This window comes from Cinclus cinclus, chromosome 10 (genome assembly GCF_963662255.1).
Source record: "Cinclus cinclus chromosome 10, bCinCin1.1, whole genome shotgun sequence".
NCBI lineage: Eukaryota > Metazoa > Chordata > Aves > Passeriformes > Cinclidae > Cinclus > Cinclus cinclus.
The window spans coordinates 4,977,582-5,000,440 of record NC_085055.1 but is presented as its reverse complement, the minus strand read 5'-3'; the positions used below and the strand labels follow the sequence as shown (position 1 = coordinate 5,000,440).

Below are 22,859 nucleotides of genomic sequence, written 5' to 3'. Positions count from 1 at the left end.
TGCCAGATCAGCCCCCACAGAACCACTCAGCCTGAGGTGGACAAAGGGTTTGGGTCAGGGTGTCAGCATTGGGTACGGGGTGCCAAGAGTCGGTACGGGGTGTCAGCAGTGGTTATGGGGTGCCAGGAGGCAGCATTGCAGATATGGATGCCTTTGTCGGCCGAGCGCGCCATGGAGGCGCTCCGCCATCCCGCGCCTCGTGTGTTTGCACAGCCCCTTCCCCCGGTGGCCCCCGCCCGGCCCGGGCAGCCTCGGGCCGCTGCGATGCTCCGGGGCAGCGGTCGCCGAGCGAGCCCGGCCGCGGGGCGCGGCGACTTCGCGGGGCGGGCGCGCCCGGGCGGGGCGGTGCCGGGCGGGCCGCGGGCTCGGCTCGGGCCGGGCACACGGCCGGCGGGCCGGGAGGAAGCGCCGGGACTTCCTCCGGGGGAGGGCGGCCCGGGGGCGGTGCGCGCCCCGCGGGGAGCGCGGCGAGGCGGCCGCACACGGCGCGGAGGAGGCGATGCGGGCCGCCTGGGTGCTGCTGCCGGCGCTGGCCGCCCTGTCCGCCTACTACGTGTACCTGCCGCTGCCCGGCGCCGTGTCCGACCCCTGGAAGCTGATGCTGCTGGATGCCACCTTCCGGGCGGTGCAGCAGACGGTAAGGCGGCCCCGGCACCCCGGCTCTGGGGGTTGCGGGCGGACAACCCCCGCGCCGGTGCCGGGGGCGGTCGAAAGCGCGGTAACGGTGCCGACCCCGGGGCGTCCGCGCAGCGGGTGCGGTCCCCGCACAGCCCTCCCGGCCCGGCTCCCTGGAGCTGCCTTGTGGCTGGAGCCGAGCGGGGAGTCCCCGGCTCGGTGACATCGTGTGTGCCGCGGGCCGGAGCTGGGGCCGGTCCCGCATGCGGCAGTAGAAGCGAGCTCGTGTCCCTCTGTAACTCGCTGGCTCCGCGGCGGCAGCGGAGCGGGACAGCCCCGGGTGTCCGTCCGTCCGACCGTCCGTCCGTCCGTCCGGCGAGCGCCGCTCGGCACCGCCCGCTGCCAGCGCTGCCCGGGGCTCCCGGCGCAGCCTGACCGCGTGGGGCTCGGTCTGGTACGCGACTTGCCGGTTTGTGGTCAGGAAAAAAGAATTAGTGGGTTTTAATCTGATCCGTTGCGTATGCCTTAGGGAAAGAAGACATACGAAGCTCTGTCAAATATTAAACTTGATTGGAAGTCTTATTACTAAAGAAAACTCTCTGAATGCTTGCTTTTTGTTACAAAGCAGTTGTCACTTAATGATTTCTCCCTTATTTTCTGCCAGTATTTTTATGCTAACATGAACGGAACAGGGATGGCACATTTTCTGACAATGGCCTTAGCTGTGAAGTTTGTTTTCTTCTAATATTATCTGATCTTTCACAAGGACTGATCGTCATGAACAGGACTGATGTAAGGCACTATGTATGTGAAAACTCGAGGTTGTTTTGATTTTTATTTCAGTTTACTAAATCGTTTTGAAATGTGCAAAAGATTCTATTTTGAGCAGATGATGATGCCTTCAAAAAGAGGACAGAGGGTTCATAAATGGACTAGGTGGGAATATACTTGCTACATTCTTAATGCAGTAGCAGTGGATAGTGCGAAGCATGAGGGCAGTGGACTACACAGTGTCCAAGCTCGTATATTCTGCCTGAATAGCTTCTCTGCTTGTCACCTTTGGAGACAGAGGCTGGGACTAAATGGATCACTCTCCTGGGACATTTTATGGTCCAGTTGTATGGCTGAATCGAAGCATGCCTCTAGGATTAAATGCTACAACCCATTTGCTGTACAGATAAAACCTGGTCACTTGTATATTGTCCTGTATAATAGGAAAATTATGCAATACAATAGGTTAAATTCTGCAGTAAAACCTATGGCTTGACATTCACTGGCTCCATGTTTTTAACTCACATGACTGACCTGCAGGTGATCAGCTTGCCCAAATTCATTGCAAAGAAGGGACAGAAGGGCCATGCTTCCTGCAAAACAGAGTGTCATAATTTGTCCAGGAACACCTGAATCAAGGCCAGAACCCCTGGCTGAAGGAGACCTAACTTTAGAAAATGGTATGACTGTGACTATATACATTTATATTGCTGCTGTCTCAGCAACACATTCAATTTATTTGATGTTTTAGGTATAGATGCATTCTGGTGCCTCTAGATTGGAGGCTGAGGAGTATCTCTTCTGAGATATTCTAGAGGTCATAATCCAGGAGGAGCTGGCAGGACAAAGCCTGGTGGGTTCCAGCTGGAGCAGGCTGGCAGCAGGGCTGAGGTGCCCACATCTGCCCCACTCTCCGGGGCAGGGAAGACTTTGTTAGGGGAAAGAGGTTATTTCTTAGTTGTTTACATCTCTGGCCTTAGAAATAAAAATTTCAATAGTGAGAAAAACTACAAAGCAAGTAACAGTTCCTGCAGCATCACTTGCAAACCAAAGGGACAGATGAGTTTTACATACACGCATGATGGAGGTGAGTTGTTAGAGGTGCCCCAGTCACACAACAGGTGAGCCTCGGGGCATTGGTTTCTGGAGAGAAAGAGAAGGTGCTTTCCAAGTGTTCAGAAATCTTTCTAACTGAGACAGCACAGTCAGAATAAATTACTGTCATTAGGAAGGAGCTCTTGTCAACTGAAGGTAGGATTGTAAAGGTTAAGCTTGTGTGTTTACTTTGTTAGGCAGCTTTTGTGTGTGTTTATATATCATAAAGTGTACGTCCTTTTCTAGAGCTCAGCTTCCTCTTTCTTTGTCTATCAGCTATTTCAAGGCCAAATGGTTTAACATTTCTGTCAGTGTGACTGTTGAACTTTCACCCACTTCTGAATGTATTTCAGCTTGCTGTTTACTACTTTGCTTTATAGGTCTGATAGCTGACAGAAACACCTTTTTAATTTTAAAATCTCTGAAATGTACTTTTCCCCCACAAATTTCACATGCTTCAAATAAATTAATTGTCTTTTGCTTATTTTGACATGGATTTGTCAAGACTCTGATGATTAAGTGTGACTATTTCTTGTTAGGGATAATGTGTTTGTTTGCTCAGTGCATTAATAATCACAGTGAATAAAACACAATAGGGCTGTCATTGGCTTCCAGCGTCCTAATGATAAGGTTTTTACATTTGCATGTAGAGTTTTGTCCTAGTCAGCTATAAATTTCTTTACAAGCTTGGGACTGAGTCAGTGTCCTGGCTCATTGTGAGACTCCAATAAATGTTCAAGTGTAATCAGGTGGTTTAAAAAGTACATAATGCTTAGAGGGAAGTTTCTTTAAGTAGGTTTCAAAGTGTACTACAGAAGGGAACTGATACTGCTAACCTAGACTTAAACTGGGGGGAACGGAGGTAGGAAGAGCTGGAGTGCTTATATGAGGCCACAAAAATTCCAGGAAGGAGCTGAAAACTGAGATAACTTTTTAGAGCCTTGTTCCAGTGCCCTCTCTAATGTCCTGTGCTGCTCTGGAAAGAAAACAGAGAAACTGAGACTTTAATGATATTAATGACTTGATGTGAAAATGCTTACATAAAAAAGGGTAATTTTCCCGTCACCTGTCTTAAAATGGGACATTGTAACATTTTTACATAAAACTGTGATATAACACAATTTGAGATTAGAAATTAAAAACTTTTATACATACATATATATACAGGTACATGAGAACTGAGCTTCACTGAAATTTGGGAAGCCACATAAAGTTAATTGCAGGATTGAGACACAGATTTAACCACAGTCATTTTTTCAGTTGGTGTCTATTTTGAAGTGTCTAGAGCAATACTTGATAATTCTGCTGTAACAGCAGTATTGATAACAGACATTTCCCACTTCTTCCTCTAACCACTCTCCCTTAGAGGAGGAAAGAGAGCAGTACATGTTTATTCAAGTCCTTTGAAGTAAGTTATTTCTGAATACCACAGTCAAGACACTTGCTTTTCTGGTGCATAGCAAGGAAAGGTGGATTTTTTTGGAACTGGGACAGCTGTTAGCAAAGGTTTGGAAGGATAAACGGGTTGGCATAGAGGCCATCAAATAGATGTATATGGAAGAAGGCAGGCAGCTTTACAGAGCCAGGTGTTTCCTTTGTGCTTCTTCTCCACTCACTTTTGGAATAAAATCAACCATGGGATATCAACATTCAGGAGTAAAGAAAACAGTGTTAGTTCTTTCTAATACTTCAATTTCTCATCTATTTGTCAGAGTCTGTGACTTCTGGACAGATGTAAGTCATAGTTGTAGGCAGTGAAGTAAGTGTTTGATGGTTTTGGATGTAAGAACAGTCTTAGAATTGATTTACAGTAAACCAGGTTTTTAGTTATGGCATGTAGCTCTCACAGCACTGGCACCTGAGCAGAAACTGAACCACACTGTAAGTCCTGTTTGCAGGAACAGATAACTTATGTAGCTGTTAAAAGCAGATCATCATGGTTGAATAGGTACATGCACAAAATCTACATTAAAACCTAATCTAGATTTTGCTTTTAATTAATAAACAGAAACAGTTTCTTTTTAGTTCTAAAGGAATTTCCTAAAACTAAGAGCACTTGTCTTTGAAAACTGTCTTTATCTAAGGATATTAAAATGTCATTTTCTTTATTGGGCAACATGATATTTGCATTGAGAAATATTTTTGTAAAATCACCCTTCAACAGGGTAAATTGCCTGAAATGCACACAAAACAATATGTTCCACACACAGCTAAATGTGGAAATGATCCTGTTTATTTTTCACTAATCTGTTACTGACTACAGATGTTGTCTTGGCATTGTGGCCTCTAATCTTTATAGAAGTGTCCTTTTCCAAGCAATGCCAGAACTGACTATAGTGCCTGTGTCTGTTAAAGTAAGAAGTTGCGTTTTAGACAGTTCAGCCTTGCAGTTCCAGCATCATTAATCGGTTGAGTCATGAGTCAGATTTGGCTCGGTCCCAAGTAGTGCTGGATGTAAAAAGAGCCTTAGCTCTTTGCCCAGTTCCTGATCTCCCCCAAAGCCTGAAAGGTCAATGCAAGACCTTGGCTCTGCCTGTCTGGGAAGGCACTGGAGGGAGCAGCTGGTGGCTCTGGAGGGTGTTGCCTTTGTGTGCTGCAAGCGCGACCTGTCGCAATAATTCTGTGGCTAAAGGGCAGAGCCAGGGTTAGCCAAGGAAGTCATCTGAGGACAGAGAGTCCCCATGTGCTGAGTAGCATTAGAGGTTACTGGACATTAGCAACAAAAACTTTTGGGTTACTTTTTTGCAATACAGAACGCATGACAAGTATGGAATTCAAGTCCTTGAGGGTTGAGTTTCTTCATTAAATTATCAGCTGAGGAGCCAATAGAAGAATCCATATAATTTAGGGACCAGTACTGGTGGTTAAAGGTGAAGTAATGGTGCCTCACTGGTGCAGTACTTTTTTCTGCCCTGACTCCTTTCTTCATCTACTGAAAAATTTCTCCTGCATCAATTAACTCTTTCAGTATCTGGCACCCCTTATCAAAGAATTTACCAGAAGGAAGGTGTCAGTCTTGAACAGTTCAGCCCCTAGGGAGTGCCTGCATAGTCCTTACCTTAAAATCTCAGGCATGGGAATGACCTGGTGAAAGAAAAGGAGATTTTGCTGTAATGAGGAAACTTGCAGCTGTGACCCAGAGCTAGCAATGTGCTGTGCCTGTGGCAGGCACGGCAATTCTGGCCAGTTGCCCACAGGCTTTTCATCTTTATACTATCTCCTCTTTCTTTCTTCCTTTCTTTCTTTCCTGTAGTCTCTTTATTTTCCCCTTTTCCTTATACTTTCTCTTCCTTTCTGCTAGCTTTTAGTATTACAGCACTGTCTGCTCTCCCTTTTCACCAGAAAACATAATTCTTCTCTTTCTCTTCTCCCTTCCCTCTCCCTCTCCCCTTCCACACCCACAATACCCAAATATATTTAAGTGTTACATTTGATAACCTACAGCAGCCCTGCAGGTTGTAACAGGAATGGTGGTAAAAATCACAGCTACCAGCAAAGATCAAATCTATTACTGCTCACATGAGATGAGGAATTCCAGTTTTATACTGGATTTGAGGCAATCCAGCTGCTGCCACAAGGGCTGGTCCCATCCCTTCTCCTGCCTTGGGGTAGCAGTGAGGTGGTGACATGGCTGAAGTTTGGTGTTTCTCTGGCTCTGCTGGGTTTGTATTGAGCTGGTGCAGCAGCATCATGCTCTGAGGCTTCCAGTGGCACCACAAGAAAGGTGCCAGGGAAGAACAGGCATCAGGATGGCCAGGGCAGTTCTTTGAGGGGCAAGGCACTCCTGGAAGAGAGTTAGCCAACCACATCTTTTGCCAGGAGTATTAGTGCAGACTGCTAAGATATGGTAGATACTTTTTTAATATTTAGAGAGAGGAAAATAAGAAATTTATTTGTGAGAACTTTGGATAAGACTGGTTCTTTGCCAGCAAAAGGTGCAATCCTGATGCCTTGCAAGTAACAGGCCAATAGGCTGATTAGGTAGATTGACTAACAGAGAATCTATCTGATAAATGCTTGGCAAAAAACCTGCCCACATCTGATAAACAATTAGGACTGTTGCATTTGTGCCCTGATGCACAAAGCATCTCTTCCTGGTTTGTGGATTCTTGGAAAGAGTGGCCTATTCTAGGAGAAGTAGGCATGAAAGAGCATGGGCTGCAGATTGCCAGGGTGCTCTGTGGTTTGAAGAACAGGACAAAACACTTCTTGGTAAATGCCACTAACTAGCCTTGGAAACAAAACATCCCTGATCCCAGGAACATGTGGTAATCTTGTCTACAAAGAATGCAAACTAAACTGGGAGAAAACAAAAATGAGATGTCTATTGCAGCACAGTCAGGCTAAATAAAATTTGCAAGAACATTTTCTTCAGCAGTATTTCTAAAACTGCTTCCCAGTGGTTAGCTCCCCCAGGAACCTCCATAGGGCACAGAGAGGATCAGACCTTTATGTGGTTACATCAATGGCAGCCCACCAATTTGTGTGCCACATTATTAATAGATGTATTGCTCTTCAGATTTCAAACTAATTCTGGGGTTTCCTGTGGGAATTTTAAGTAATGGTGGGAGAAAAAACACGGGCTGAAACTCAAAGATACAAACAGCCTTGTGAATTCAGCATTTCTTCCCTCTGGGTGGATATTTTGTGTTTCTTCTCCCAGAGAAAAGACTTGCAGTATGAAGAAATTATATCTCTTCCAAAAAGCAGCAAAGTTTTAAAATTTGATTTCGTACCAAACCATTTCAGCAGGGTGATGTTATCACAAGTTAAAACAAGAAAAGAAAGCAATTTTTTTAAAATTCTTGTTTTGGAAGTAAATTCCTCACCCAGGTCACATAACAGACCATTGTATTTGGTGTAAATTTTGAGGGTTTTTTAAGTATGAAACTTTTCCTTTTTTTCTACAGCAGTCTGCAGTGGGAGCTGTGCAAGGCCTTTTCTGTGCAGAACCTGCATGAAAGCAAATATTTCTCTTTTCTTTTTAATTCAAACTAATTAGGGCAGAGAAAAAAAATGACACGTTAGAGATTGTGGTTGTACGAGCTTCTTTGGAAAAGAGGATGCTGAGTGCTTCAAAGCTGGCTTTATTCTAGAAGGGGGTGTGTGCAGATTTTGTACAGGTTAAACTGGCAGCTGTCTGTTCTTCAGCAGGTGAATGTGGTCAGACCAGTGCCTGGGTGACCCTGCTGGCTCTGTGTCAGCATCTTGAAATTTTGTAGCAGGTTGCACTGCGCTAGTGGGAATGGCAGAATTCACACTGCAAAATGGGCATGTGTAGACAAGCCCTATACAACAGGACAAGTCTTGTTCCAAGTGTTTTGTATCTGGACATAAAATAAAAGGTTCCAGCTGACAGTTTTCCTAGTGGTAGTGTTCCTACAGGTGTGTGTTCAGTATATCTGTTAATTTTGCCTCCCAACTCCAGTGCCTTGACTGAGAAAGTTGCACAAAAGGCTTCGCTGGTTGTCCAGTTTCTGAGCTTAAAGGTGAAAGACCTCCACTACTTTTTCTTTTAAAAGGTCAGTCTGGACACTGTGGTCCTTTGGCTGCCCTTTTGCCACCCCTGGTGAACCATCCAGGGCATGGGGACAGGTATGCACTACAAATAGTGAGCAGGTCATGTGTGGGGAGCAGGTCATGAGCATTTCATGTGGAGGTGTGCCTTGAATCCCAGTAGTGTTTGCTAAGAGAAACAGGTTTCTAATCGAGTAATTGCAAAATGTTAAGAATAAACATGAAAATAAAAGTCCTGGATAGCTAAAGGGAATAAAACCTGTCTCCTTCTACCATAAAGAGACAGAAGGATCAAATAATTCTTCAGTTTCACGGTGTTTTAATCACATAAAAATGTATCACACTTGAGTCTCTGGGGTTGGAAAAAAGTGTCATTAACCTACTCTTGTTCTTGGCTAATGTTTCAGATCCTTCCCAATTCAGCAGGTAAACACAGGACAAGCCAAAAAACACCATTATATTCCTGTAAGACTATTCCTGTTTCCAAATTTCTTTGCAGTCCTTGGGAACTTTTCTTAATTTGGAAGTAGAAGGACTTAGGCTTTGCAGTGGAACAAGAGAAATAATCTGCATTTTTGATACTTTTCCACCAAAAAACATCGCCTGTGTGGTATTGCCCTCTGCTGGCACCGCTCTGAGGAGCTGCATAGGTCCCCTAGTGGAACACGAGGTTTGTTCCTTCCAACATGTCTTTTAGAGGATCTGAGAGCTCATTCATGGTTGTGATCCATGAATTGTTCATGGTTTAATTTCATTTTTCCACAGAAAATCTTTTACAGGCAGCGTTTTGTTTTAATACAGCTTTAAAAACACTAGAGGTTCTTGATCAAATTTCATTTTCCAGTGAGTATTGTAAGAATCATGTAGAACCTGCCCTTTGAAGGCAGTTGTATTACACATCAGTGTGGTAGCATATGATATACTCTGAAGTAACACAAATTTCTTTCCTTCTTTTCCCCCCCCCACTAGTGTCACCTGATTCACTATCTGAGGCTCAGCCATCACTTGATAGTTCTGAATTATTTGATTTGCACCTTTGACAAGCTGAAGTCTGTCTCCTCTGAAGACATTAAAATCACGGATGCAGTTTTTGACGGCGTGGAAGTGAGAGTGTTTGAACCTCCTGCGACGGGAGATGAAAGCCTCAAGCGCAGCGTTGTTTACATCCATGGAGGGGGCTGGGCCTTGGCTAGTGCAAGTAGGTGTCTGCCAGTAATTAAATAGGATTTCAGTCTGCTTTTCTCCTAGCAGGAAAAGCCAAAAGATCCCTTTTCTGCTAGGAATGGCAGTTTTGCTAAGATGTACCTGCATTTTTGCAGTGATTGTCTCCCCTCTGGTGGATCAAGTATATCGAGAGAGGGAGAAAAATATCATGAACACACAGCAGAAGTGCATATCTTACCTGCATGTGAGCTCTAAGAGGACCTAGAGGTTAATTTTGTTACATCCTGAGAGGAATAAAGTAGCTTTTTTGATTAAATTTTTGTGATGCCTGGGTGAGCTGCTTGGGCCAGTCCCCCACTTTCTGAGGTAATGTGCAATAGTCTGTCCTTGCTGATCAGGTTCCAGTGGCTACATATAAGGAAATTAGGTGGGTTTCCCCCATTTTCAGAGAGTAATTAGCAGAGGACTGAGCTGATCTACACTGTATACATCAACCTTGCTAATGTTTGGTTCTTGAATAACTGGTACCTGGGAATACACAGTGCTGAGCACAGACAGGAGTGTGAGGGAAACAGGTTGAGGTTGGTTCCTCTTAGGGTTACTCCTTAGGGACTACCACCACCACTAGCATAATTACCTTGAAGTTTAACGCTGTTTACTCCATTAACTTGGAAACCACAAACATGATCAGAGGAAGTGAGGTAGAGCTATCAGCAGTGATAAGGTAACCACTGATTCCTTCCACATTGTGCAGGAGGAAGACAGCTTGGGAGAGAAAGGCCTTGTGGTTCCTGTGGCTGCTCTGAGATTCAGATCTGAGAAGAGCCTTCTCTCTTTTCCTTCCACATTGTTCCCATGACATCCTGAAGTCCATACAGCCCTGATGCATTCTGCAGTTTCCTCTACAGAAAAAGAGCATCAGTGGAATTTAACAAAATTATACAAAACATGGACTATATATTGATTGCATTTGGGCTCTGGATGTACAAGTCATTTAGACCATGATTTGAGTGAGATTTAGGTTCCTAAATAGCTTCAAAATGTGGCCTTCACATGCCTTTGGAAATTACAGTCTCTTGGTCCTGTAGCAGTTAAATATTTTACTCCTCTTTCTGTAGAGGAATTGTGCTTTGAAATGGGTGTTATTAGACCAGCCTAAAGCTGGTTAACCTCCTGCCTGCATCATTTGTCCTGTAATAGTTTGCATATGACTCTTGTGCAAAAGTTTATATTAGATTGCTGCACTTTGTCAGGATGATTATAGCTTGGTTTTGCCAGATGTATCCCTGAGTCCAAGATGCAGAAGTTAATGACACAATTGCTACACCTAAATATTAACTTCTAAAACTGGCTACTTCAGAAAACATTTAGTGTCCTAGTATATTTTATAGTACTGGGAACTAACAGTTGAGTAACTGGAAAGGAACAAAATTAAAGATAATCAGTCCTCTGATAAATAGGATAGCTGTGATTAATCTTCCCTTAAATGAGTAGCTCAACTGACATTAATAAGGCAACTCATTTGAATCAAAGCAATGCATGCTATAATAAAATGAACCATAGGCAGTGACTCATACAGCAGTAACTTTCTCTGGATGTTAATGCCCCCAAACCTCTGGGTGCCTTAGATTTTGGCCAACTGAGAAAATTGTGATAGGTGGGTGAAATGACGTGTCTGGAGTCACCAAGAAACAGAGGAGGAAGGAGGCATTAGACTGCAGGATTCTGAAGGCATGAATTACATTTCTTCTGCTGTAGTATGAATTTGGCACTTGAACAGTTGAAGGCTGATATATATCTGTGTGATAGCTGCATGTTTTCTGAGAAGGCTTAGGAACAGCTTTGTGACTATTGACTCACATGTCCCTAACACCATGTCCTTCCCTTCCAGGAACAAGCCTTTACAACAATCTCTGCAGAATCATGGCTGAATCTCTGAATGCTGTTGTTGTCTCTATTGAGTGAGTAATCTAAAACTGACCCAATAGTTTTAAGGTATTATAAATATGTAGCGTAGTTTTTTCAGCTTCTCCTTCGCTAGTGGCTTCTCTATAAGACTTTAACTTGGACAGCAATTTTCTATAGCAGTCTGATACCTTTATCCTTTTAAAATTACAACAAATTGGAATGGTATCAGAAATTCATTTTGAGTTTCTAATTGTTTTAGAATACACTGTGGGGTCTGGCAGTTTCCTGCTGCTCTTGCAATCTTCCACTGTTCCAGTCCCGTTTTAAGCCTTGTGCTTCTCTCAAGAGCAGAAGACTGCCAGACAACAGAGAAGCAGGGCTGCTTTTTTAACATGTTGAACAATTCCAAGGCAAACAAACCTCTTGATTAACTAAATACATTACCTAGACAATTCCAACTTGATTGGTACTGTTCCCATTTTTATTGCCAACTTCAGTATTTTCTTTTTCAAACCAAACCACTTGATAAAAAGGACTCAATTTTCCCACCTGCAGTTCATTACATACCAAGCTTTGAAATCTAATTGCAACTTAATTATATGGAGTTACGTTACTCATTTAATGCTTATTATAGTATACTTTAAAGGGTTGGGGGGTTTGGTTTATTTTTTTTTACTGTTTTGTTTTTTTATTACTAGAAACAAGGAAAACTATAAAAGCAGCTGTTGGTTGGTCCAGACAAGCAGCAATCACAATATTGAAAAGTTCCTTATTATTCCTTTTCTGATTTATGCTGGTATCATTGTGCCTATTGCCCTGAGTTACTATTACCTCTTCTCTGTAATCATTATGTCCTTCAATCAAGGTGTTTGTATTCAATTAGTCAAGTCTAATTAGAGTCCTCATTGGTCTAATTGCACATCTCTCTTTCACAGTCTATGCACAGTTTACTGTTACACAGTTTTGCAAGGAGTTCCCAAAGGACACTCTCAGATTCCTGTATATACAAGATACAGATTGCTTTCTGACAGCAGGTCACAATTGGAGTTTGAAAGTTTTAATCTTAAGTTTAAAATTTTTTTGCTGCATATGAAACTTTATTAGTTTACACTCTAAAGATGTTTTGAGTCAGAGAACTGAATTTTGGTTCACTAGGCTCTGCTGAGAAAGTGTAAAATCTGTAGTTTGAAAAGCTGGAAACTTTGCTTTGTACCATAAGGCCCAGTAACAACTCCTGGATATCAGATTATTCAGTAAATATGAACAGATTTCTCCTGCACTGTTGTCCTCATGTCTGGGATTCAGCTGCTGGCTCTTACTGGCAGACTGTTTGCTCTCTCTGTGCCTCCATCCCCCACCTGCCCAATGGGTGCATTTCTGCTCCTCTCCTTGATAAAGGAAAGGAACTGTATCTGTAGCACTGGAGAGCATTTGCATTACTTAGTTTCTTGGCTCTTGCTCATTTCATGGCACAGAGGAGTAGCAAGGTTTATTCTCCCCTGCCATCAGCAAAAATCTGGGAAGCAGAAGGTTTTGGCTCAGCCAAACAGGAGCGTGTTGGGCGTGTATGATTTACTCACCCTTGTACTTTTTAAGGTGGGAATTTGGATCAAAACCAGAAAGAGTGTAATGAACTCCCTTTCCAAGGGTGTTTTAACTATTGATTTTTATAATGCATGATGAAATCCTCCATTGGGAAATCCTAGGAAAGTGCTGCACAATTTTATACAATCTTGGTATTATTCATGTCTAGTAGGTTCATTTTAATTTTTCCAAATGAGAGCATTAATTATAAGATTAAGTCTTACATAGGTATTACGCACCTCCTACTTTTTCTGTACTATTTATCCTAATGAAATACTAATTTCAAGTAAAGGTTATCTGATATCACCTGTAAATCCTGAAGGAGAGGTACAATAACATCAGTACAATAAAGCAGAGGTAAGAATTGTTTCTCATCCCTTTTCTTTTGCAGATACAGGCTGGTGCCCGAGGTGTGGTTCCCCGAGCAGTACCACGATGCTCTTCGTGCAACAAAGCATTTCCTGCAGCCTGATGTCTTAGCTGAGTATTCAGTGGACCCCAGTCGAATTGCAGTCTCTGGGGACAGTGCAGGAGGGAATTTGGCAGCTGCTGTGTGCCAGCAGGTAACACCCACTGAGTGTTGTGGAATGCACTAAAGAAGTGCAGCCCAGAGAGGCTGGCAGGTTCTTTGTGCCACACCATCACAAGGTGATGCACCACCCCTAAAAACAGAGTGAAATAATCTGCTCATATTTCTTGTGTAAAGTGAATCAGTCACTGTATGATTCACATAGGTTGTGATGTGTTGTTACAGTTCACAAGTTGTTATGGACCAGAGTTCAAGAGCAAGTAGCTAAATGAATTTTTACCTATTTTGCTGGTGTACTCCTTATTTTTCCAAGTAAGCATAATTTCTTAACATGGTTGCCTATTTTTAGCTAATTGTCTGTGGAAATATGCTTGTATTTCTTTCAAATACAAATGAAGAACAAAATATACAGTAAATGGAGCTTAATTCTTCTGTTAAATTGTCCTCCTGCAGCATTTTGCAATTTTAAGGAGATTTCTTTTGTGTATCTGCAGTTTAAATGTAATCTGAATTTGATCTGGTAAAGAGTTTAAAGGAAACCCGAGGCAAGTACTATTTTTCATGGTTGAATGAAATATTATTATTACTAACTTATTCCTATTTCCGTAGCCATTAGTGATAAGAAAGCAGATACCATGTCCGGGCAACTAATTAGCATGACAACCCTTGTGATATTGAATTAGGGTGGAAAAACTAATAAGAGACAATTACAATAAAAGCTTCAGTGTTGAGGACTGATAAACATGATAGGACTGTGTTTTGGGAAGAGCATTCCTAATTTGATTTCCTGATGCATAATTCTCTTTAAACAAGATAGACACCATAGGGAACTGGGTATCTTGGGCAGAAGATGAAAACAGAGTTTGCTGACTCTTCCAGTAAGGCAGTCAGGGGGCACCAAATGTGTAATTGATAGACTCAAATCAAATGCAGGTTGAGTCAGACTCAGGGAGGTGCTTCTGGACCGGGTGATTCTTTGCTAGATTTTTGGATGGCAGCAGTCTGCATTGGCTGAAAGAAACACAATCAGATCAATTCATGGAAGAAAAATCCTTGAAAAGTTCTTAAAAGCAAGAGTCGCTCCTTTGATTCAGGAAATCCTTCTGTTGCCACTTATTCAACTGGGCACCGTGTTAGAGAAATGCCACATTACACATTTTTTTTGTTCTTACTCCCTTCAATAAACTTACGTCACTGATTTCTGTTGGGAAGGGGATGCTGGGTCTGCCTGAGAGAGCAGAAAAAGGTCAGGCTGCTGATACTCCAGACAAAGCAGCCACATTACCTCTATGTGCACAGAATTCAGTCTGAAACCGTCAAATGAATGTTCTCTTTTCTCAAATTCCACATTGATATACGTTTGTCTTCTTTTTGACCTTCACTGCGTCCTGTGTTTTCTGCACAGCTTAGCAAAGATGAGGATTTGACCATCAGACCCAAACTGCAGGCCTTGATTTATCCAGTCCTCCAGGCGTTTGACTTCAACACGCCTTCCTACCAGCAGAACAAGAACATGCCCGTGCTTCCTCGCTACGTCATGGTCAACTACTGGATCGACTACATCAACGGCAACTACGACCTGGCTCACGAGCTGCTGGTCAACAACCACACCGCCCTCAACGTGGGCCGCGCTCTCTCCTTCCGCGCTCGCCTCAACTGGACGTCCCTGCTGCCTCCCTCCTTCAAGAAGAACTACAAGCCCGTGGTGCAGACCACGGGCACGGCGGCCATCGTGGAGCGGCTGCCGGCGCTGCTGGACGTGCGGGCGGTGCCGCTGCTGGCGGACGACGCGACGCTGGCGCGGCAGCCGCGCACCTACGTGCTGACCTGCGAGAACGACGTGCTGCGCGACGACGGCGCCATGTACGCCGCGCGCCTGGAGCGCGCCGGCGTGCCCGTCACCCTCGACCACTTCCACGACTGCTTCCACGGCTGCATGATCTTCACCGTGTGGCCCACGGATTTCTCGGCCGGCGTGCAGACCAGGAACAGCTACATCAAGTGGTTGGATGAGAACCTCTGAAGGGAGGGTCCCTGCTGGAAGCACGGTGGGTGCGTGGTTTCCGGCGCCTGTTCTGGCAGAAGAGCAAACAATCAAAAAGTGCACTTTTCCAAATTCTGACTTCACCGTTTGGCTGCAGCTGCTGGGGGTACAGACCACTGACTGCAGCGTTTTCTAGCTCTGTTGGCCTTGCCCGGTAAAGCATTTTGAGAAGTATTTTTTTTTTCAAACCAGTCTTTTTCCACTTTCTCCCAGATGACTATTGCCAAACGTAAACATGTGTTGAGCAGGGAGGTCGGGATTCCTGCAGGAATCTTACCTGGCTGCAACCTTCAAGTTTTGACTCTTAATTAGGTACAAAGGCCTTGGCCCTAACACATACCTCTACTTATGAACATATAAAAACATGAGCTAGATTACAGCAGTGTTGAGTACTGATGTCACAATGAGAACACTCACCTTGGCCAGCAGGGCCACGCATTTGAATGACAAGCATGGATTTAGGTGTTGGCTTTTTACCATAGACGAATTACTCATTTAAATTTTTAAAAATATTTTTCACAAAAGCTCTTCTAGACAGTTACGATGATGCTAGATGAGTCTCTTAGCCATACCTGTAATTCAGCTTTGGAATTTGGTCTTTCCTGCCTTTTAATAAATATGTTTTTAAAAGGTACAGGACTAAATATATTTTCAATAAAAAGTATGATCGCATACACACAAATAAGTAAGATAAAATATGTGTAGCAGCAGAATCCAGGTTTCCTGTGTGAGTGACCTTCAAAGCTGACTGCTTACTTGGCTAAAGAATGTGACTTACCTGTGTTTAAAGCCTCAGTTGTACAACCTCCTTACAGAAAATACTGACCTTACTACAAATAGTCTGCTGTGTGGTTTGCACTAATGTTTGTAATTAATAGTAGAAGTTTTTGTTCATTGACTTTTATTTTATGTTTGTAGTTTTTATAGTATTTCCTGCTTAATGAAAGGAGGAAAGCAAGCGAATAGAAGTGGGCTCCCATCTATACAGAAGATTTAATTCTGAACTTTGCAGCTGAGCTTTGTCTGTCTTATAACCTGCTCTAGGTAAAGTAATCTCACTACTGGGCAGGAAATCTGTGCAGTTTGAGCCAGTCTAAAGTTCAGACAGGCAGGATGGAGGGATGTGGGGAGTGAAACCACTTAGTGACTGTCTGTTGTCCAGGCTGCTCACAGCTTGCAGAAATGATGGTGGTGTCAAAAGTAGGCACAGAGGAGATCAAATTCCTCCTCAGCTTTACCACAGACTTCCTGTGGGTCCCCAGAAGAACAACATCATCTCATTACACCCCACTTCTGCAAGGGAGGGAGTAATTTCCTACCTCACAAAGGAGCTGTGAAGCTGAACTCTCAGGCATGGGTGAAGCACATGGATGTGAACATGACTGCACGAACTCAGCAGCTCCCCTGGCTTCTGACTTTCCATCCTTCTCCAAGAGCTGCCTCAGAGCAGCCTGTCCCACACCAGGGATGCTGCTGGGCTTGGGTCCTGCTGAGCAGTTTGCTCCCCTCTGTCCTGGTTCCTGTCAGGAACCCTAAAGTGAGGCTTCTCAGACCCTGGAGATCATGACAAAGGCAATTTCATTAAAGCACTCCTTACAGCTGGATTCTGAAAAGTTCTTTAAAAAACCCCATCGGGTACTAGTAGATCAAACTGCCTTCTGACATTTAAAATATATACAGAGCAGTCCCCTTTTACTGGGGTTTAAATTAAATAGAAAAATGGCTTTGCTGAATCACTGATTCCTGGAAACACCAGGTTGTTAACGTAGTTGTGTGTATTAAGAAAAACCATTAATGAGACAAGGCCTGGATGTCAGCTCAGTCATGCAGGCTAAAACTCATTCCCAACATAGTTCACACAGAGATCACAAGGCAAAGCTTTTTCAACAGTGGCCCAGATTCTCCTTCCATTTAGCATTTACAAAGGCATGCTGGAATTAGAACAACCAAGTGACAATCTGAATCAGAACAAATTTTGATCAAGAATCCCAATTAACTGTGCAGAGGAATTCAAACTTTTTATCTGGATTTAAACCCTTTCCTCATTTTCCCCATAAACACAACTTCTTAGATTGTATGCTCTTAACAGACAGCAACCAAAGTTATATCCATTCAAAAGACAAATTACTAATCTGCCCCAGGGTTCTTTCCCTTTATATGGAGACAGCTACATTTACCTGACTTTAAACTATGACTAAAATAGTAAAAAAAAAACAAAAATCACTGTACTAAGTTATAACAACAGACTTCTTCCTGAATTTCACACTTGAAGAGTAAGCCCATGTCAGGAAAGATATAATTTACATCTACTCACTGTCATTAGTATAATATGTAGATATACTATGATTATATGTCATAGTATAACTGTAGTACTGGAAGAAAATGGTTAATATTCCTATAAATCTTATAATAATTAAGTTTTCCTGAGAGCTTTCTGCAAAGCTTTAGCTCAGCATTTGTTTATAACTAAGCTATAAATATGTTACGAACCTAAAATATAATTGCTGCTTTTTTATATATAATTTAAATGAAAGGGAGAGCTGGAGTATATAAATATATATATTCATGGAGTAGGTTGTAAATTTCCTTCATGCACTGAAGCACATTAAAGTCTTGGCACAAAAAATGGTAGTAAGTTGATAACTGGAGTGAACGTGTTTACGAAGCTGTCAGAAGCCTGGTGTGATAGCCAAGATCACAGCACCACGTGGATGTGATGTGCAGTATTAACTACTTCTGTCAAAGCATCCAGACTACTTTGATCTCACAGCCATGTGGTTTAATACCTGAGAGCTGCAGAGTTACCTGAGGGACCCTACAACATGGTGAAAAAAAGAGGTCTGAGTTGCAGCTCTAAAAAGACCTTTAGTGCACAGCGCACAAGACACTGATCAAATTCAGCGTAAACCTTGAAGTGAGTGTTAGTCCTAACCCAGCTTTCCTCCTGCTGTGCTTTGTCCTCATTTGCACACAGTCCCCATGCCCCAAATGGAAAGCTTAGGGTTGTTTCCAGCTGTGTTGCTACAAGCTCCCAGAACTGACTCAGGGTTACAGAAAGCAGATGCCTGATAGCAAGGGATTAAGATTAATCTGTTTCACAACACCTGGATTTGTTCCTGTGTTTTCCTACATCTCCAAGTGTTTCCTCAGGCGCATCTTGCACCTTCATCCCTTGGTTATTTCACAAAGCAGTTTAGGGCACTTGGCACGTTGTAGGATCAGAGCAAGTGTTTCACCTGTGCATGGTAGAGTCTTTTCAGAGGAGATGTTCAATAAGTTTGTTTCCTTACCCTGATTTCAGCTAGATACCTTTTGTAGGTAGCTTTTCTTCCCCTTCTACAATTAGACTTTACCCTTCTATTGCAAAAATACCTTGTTCCTGATGGCTATTGAAGCATTCAGATGACACCTTAAAAAAAATCAAAATCAACTTGCGTAACAGAACCTACAGTCATCCTGCTTTCATAGGCCTGAGAACTATATTAGTGAGTCCCCAGTATTTTGGCTAATATATTTTGGCTAATGTTTTGCAGGAATAGATGAAGATTTTGTCTTCCTAGCTGAGGATCTCTTAAAGGATGGGTGTTAAACATTTCTGGAAGCCCAGACCTCTTTCAAGAGGTTTCATGATGCATAAAAATCACAAATAAGTTGAACTTCTTAACCTTCATCTAAGTAATTCCAGAACTGCATTCCCAGTCAAAGCAGAAAGGCCATTGTAAGTTTTATGCCCTACAAACTCAAAAGAAATACTTCTTCTTTAAAACACTATTTTTTTAGTTTTTGGGCCTCTGTATTTTTTAATCTCTTGCCAAGCTTTACTAGAAACTTTTAAAAATAAAAATACCGGAAGCAGGTAAACTTGAGTTAAACCTTTTAAGCTGCTATGATCTGTAACAATTATATTGTGAAAAAAATAAATCTAAAACCAGCTGGTTTAAGAGGACTCGTATTTATGATATTCAAAAGCACAACACAGAACATACTTGATGTGAATGCATTCAATACCTTATGTATGACTGGTTTTTGCTTTTTGTCCCAGAGCAGGGGAAAGATGTGTAAGATCTCATTACCAAGTGTACTTTGAGAAGTGCTATCAAAAAGAAGAACAAATAAATAAAGTGAAATATACCTATGATTTATTTTATTTTTCCCAGGACCACTGGTTTTGTATTTCTGAGCATTTCCAATCTGATTTTTGATTGTTTTCAAGGCAGGAGACTGCCTTGGGTAGTCCATGGGCTGTGAGGGTCACCTCCTTGTACTTTATTTCTGCCAAATAGTTAATGGTGACCACATCTGCTGGTGCTGAAGAGTGGACAGGCCTGCACTGCTGCTGTTGTTCAAGATAAACAGCAGAACTCACATTTCCCATTATGATGTGTAAACACATTTTTATTTGTCTGTAGGTTATGTGTATGTTTGAAATTTTGTATAGCCAGCAAAAGTCCAGGTTCCTTTTTCATTCCTATTTGCCTTCCTTTCACATTTTTTTTCTGACCTGTAACCCATTTTCTACCCCTGCTCTCTCATTTATTGATCACAGTAGTATTGCTTATGAAATATCCTAATGTGGGGGGATTCCATTTTGTTCAGCAGGCTCCTGTGCCTTTCACAGAATACAAAGCTTTTCTCCTGCTGAAAAAAAATAAAAAGACCTAAAAGAGAAACAAACAAACAAACAAACAACTCTTCGAAGGACTCACAACCCTGTTTTTTAAGCCAGCAAGAGTCATACTCCTACTTGCATGAAATTGCATGTAATTGAATGCATTAAAAACAGTCTGGGCCACAGACTGTTTTTGTAAAAAATAGAACATTTTTTTCCAGTGATGTTTTCTCAGCTGTCATAAAACACCTGACTGTGCAGGGCTGTGCTCCCTCAGCAGCCCACGGGGCTGTGCCTGTCCCAGCTGTGCCTGACACAGCTGGATCCCAAAATCCTTCTGCATCCCACCTGGCTGGGTTCTGCTCCTTGCCTCACACTTAGAAAACTCTTAGGACCTGGGCCATGTTTGGTTTTGTGCAGACTTAGGGGAGACACACTCTATCTCCTCACTCATATTTCCAGTTTTTCTGGCACTAATCGAAGGCATTTGCTTTTATAAATGTCACCTAAATAGCTGGCAGCACATAATTAATATGAGGCTAAATTCACCCCAACGTAAATCTAGTATTTTCTCCAAATTATTTTCTACAGCATTATAAGGGGTTTATCAGCTATTCAGCAGGAACACAAGCAAAATAAAACAAAAAACAAACAAAAAAAAAAACCCAAACCGACAAACAAAAAAAGTGAAACCCTGCAATGGCTCCTTTAAAGCTATTTTTACAGAAACAGCATTATAAATAACTTTTTCTGATTTTATAAAATGCAGAGAACACTAAATACTTCCATTACAACAGCTATTCATTTCTGAAGCAGAATCTCAAACCCCAACGCTTCCCATTGTGAGACAGTCTAGGGGTATAGGAGAGGCAAAATTTGTTAAAGGAGAGAATAAATTTTATATCAAGAGACCAAAATCGGCAGTATAATTGGTGTTACAGGAAAGTCCCTCTCCCACAAACCCGGTTCCAGTGTCAGGACAGTGCAGTACACTCAGGGCCATTGAGAGGTGGGATTCAGGGTGTGGTGAAGGAATACAGGCAATACTTTTAACCTAGGAATTACTGTTAACCTACAAATTTCATGACAATCTAATTCCAGTCTGAGGTTTTTAGTTAAAAGACAATCATTTGCAGTACAGCCAGCAGAGGGAGCGTTTAAAGCAAAGTCTGGTGCAGCAATTTTTAAAATCACTGTCAATCAGGAAGTGTTTTTATGGGAACTGTAATAATATTTTGGGCAGTCCAACCGTGACTTGTGAATTCATGCACAGACAAGGCAGGAAAGTTGCACCAACAGGGAATTACAGTTCTTGGGGGGGGGAAAAAAAAAAAAAAACAACAGAAAACCCCAAACCCCAAAGAAACAAGCACCTCATAACTATTCCATCCCAGGGATACCCCATCCCTGGAAGTGCCCAAGGCCAGGTTGGACATGGCTTTGAGAAACCTGATCCAGTGGAAGGTGTTCCTGCCCATGGCAGGGGCTGGAAGGAGAGGAGCTTTATCATCCCTTCCAACCCAAATATTCTGTGGTTCCTCACCATGAATCACTCAGCCCTTGGCAGGCTGTGAGGGTGTTCTCCAGGTGACCTGGCCCCTAGTTCAGACCCTGGACCCGGCTGGGGTGTGTGCAGTGACCTGGGTTTGCTGCAGCTGCAGAGCCACAAGAGCCATGGAGTGCACCAGGGGAAATCTGCTGCTCTGTGCCCAGGGCATGGGGCATGCTCATGGACAGCTGTATTTTCAGGGCCATCTCCATTGCCTGCACAGACATATGTCTGTGTCAGTGAGGGCTGCATGGAGGCTTAAGCAGCATCTCCAAAAACCCACAGAGAGCTGTGAGTGCCCCTGGAAATGGTGCAGGGTGGTGCACACCTGAACACGTGGGGCTCTTTCTGCCCTTGTGCTGTGGCATCTCTGCTCTTTTAATGGCGCATAAGGCAACTCATTGTAAGGAAAAGGCAATTTTTAAAGCCCTTGTGCCCCCCGCTTCTGGTGCTGGGAGGAGATGACCTTTCTAAGAACCCCAATGGCAAAGCAGCCCTGACATTCTGTTCTGGGGCCTGTGGGAGCCAGGGTTCCATGGCACAGCCAGCAGCTGGGGATTGAGTTATTTTAGCTATCAGATGAGTTACCTTTAGTGTTTCTCACACCCAGCCACGTGCACGAGCCCCACACTGCATTAGCAGCCACCACATCCTCCCACAGGTGTGTGTGGGTTATGGAGCACTGCAAAGCCAGAACAGCTCAGCAAAGCAGCACTGCACATTTACTGTGACTGCATCTATTCATAAGGGGCTTTTCCCTCCCCCCAAAAAATCCTATGCTGAGGAGCATGAAAAGGCAGGAGTCAGAGATGCCTCCTCACCTTCCTGTGCTGCTGGAGAGGTTCAGCATGAGGGGTCAGGGTCTGCACCCAGCACTGGGGCTCCAAAAACCCCTGCAAAAAAAACCCACCAAAACTCTGCAAAAAACCCCTCTAAACTCCCAATTTCCTTTTGCATTCCTACGTTTCATCACCAGTTCCCCTGCACAAGTGCAACAAAACTACCCAGCCTTTCCAAATACTGTACCATTGCAAATCCTGGTTTTGGTGGTCTGTGTGGACAGACAAGGGAGAGAAGATGCCACTTGTTATTTCAGTCACAGCAATGCCCCACAGGCACAGTCTAAGCCTGGATTTGAGCATAAAGAACCAACTGCTCAGTTCAGGTCCTGTGTGATCTGCTGGAATACCAGGGGGTTAATCAGAGATCAGATATTGTACATTTGTATTTCATGTTCAACCCCAGCGTGGTGGCCTACAGACAGGACATCTGGAATGCAAGGAGTCTCTTTGGACACAGACACAAGTTGAACTGGGTGTTGGCCAACTCCACAGCAGAATTATGAAAAATCAAAGACAGGGATACAAATGTGAGAAAGGCCTATGGAATTACATGTCTCACCATAAGTGACAAGGTGAAGCTGGTGAAACAGAAGCTTTCAGCCTGAGCCAATGTATATTTTTAAGCACACTCT

The 22,859-nt window shown here is 43.2% G+C and overlaps 1 protein-coding gene across 1 annotated transcript; it reads left to right on the top strand.

Annotated features, from left to right (window-relative positions):
- The first annotated feature begins 499 nt into the window (after window positions 1-499).
- On the top strand, window positions 500-15,206 carry NCEH1 (neutral cholesterol ester hydrolase 1). The gene is made up of 5 exons (XM_062499259.1): window positions 500-637; window positions 8,968-9,196; window positions 11,054-11,123; window positions 13,046-13,217; window positions 14,589-15,206. The coding sequence occupies exons 1-5, from the start codon at window positions 500-502 to the stop codon at window positions 15,204-15,206; spliced, it is 1,227 nt and encodes a 408-aa protein (XP_062355243.1).
- The last annotated feature ends 7,653 nt before the right edge of the window (window positions 15,207-22,859 follow it).

What these genes read in the sequence shown, in the direction of transcription:
- NCEH1 (XM_062499259.1), top strand. Translation starts at nt 500, where the DNA reads ATGCGGGCCGCCTGGGTGCTGCTGCCGGCGCTGGCCGCCCTGTCCGCC. An exon ending in TCCGGGCGGTGCAGCAGACG is followed by an intron (nt 638 to 8,967) that starts GTAAGGCGGCCC and finishes CCCCCCCACTAG; the next exon opens with TGTCACCTGATTCACTATCT. An exon ending in GCTGTTGTTGTCTCTATTGA is followed by an intron (nt 11,124 to 13,045) that starts GTGAGTAATCTA and finishes TTTCTTTTGCAG; the next exon opens with ATACAGGCTGGTGCCCGAGG.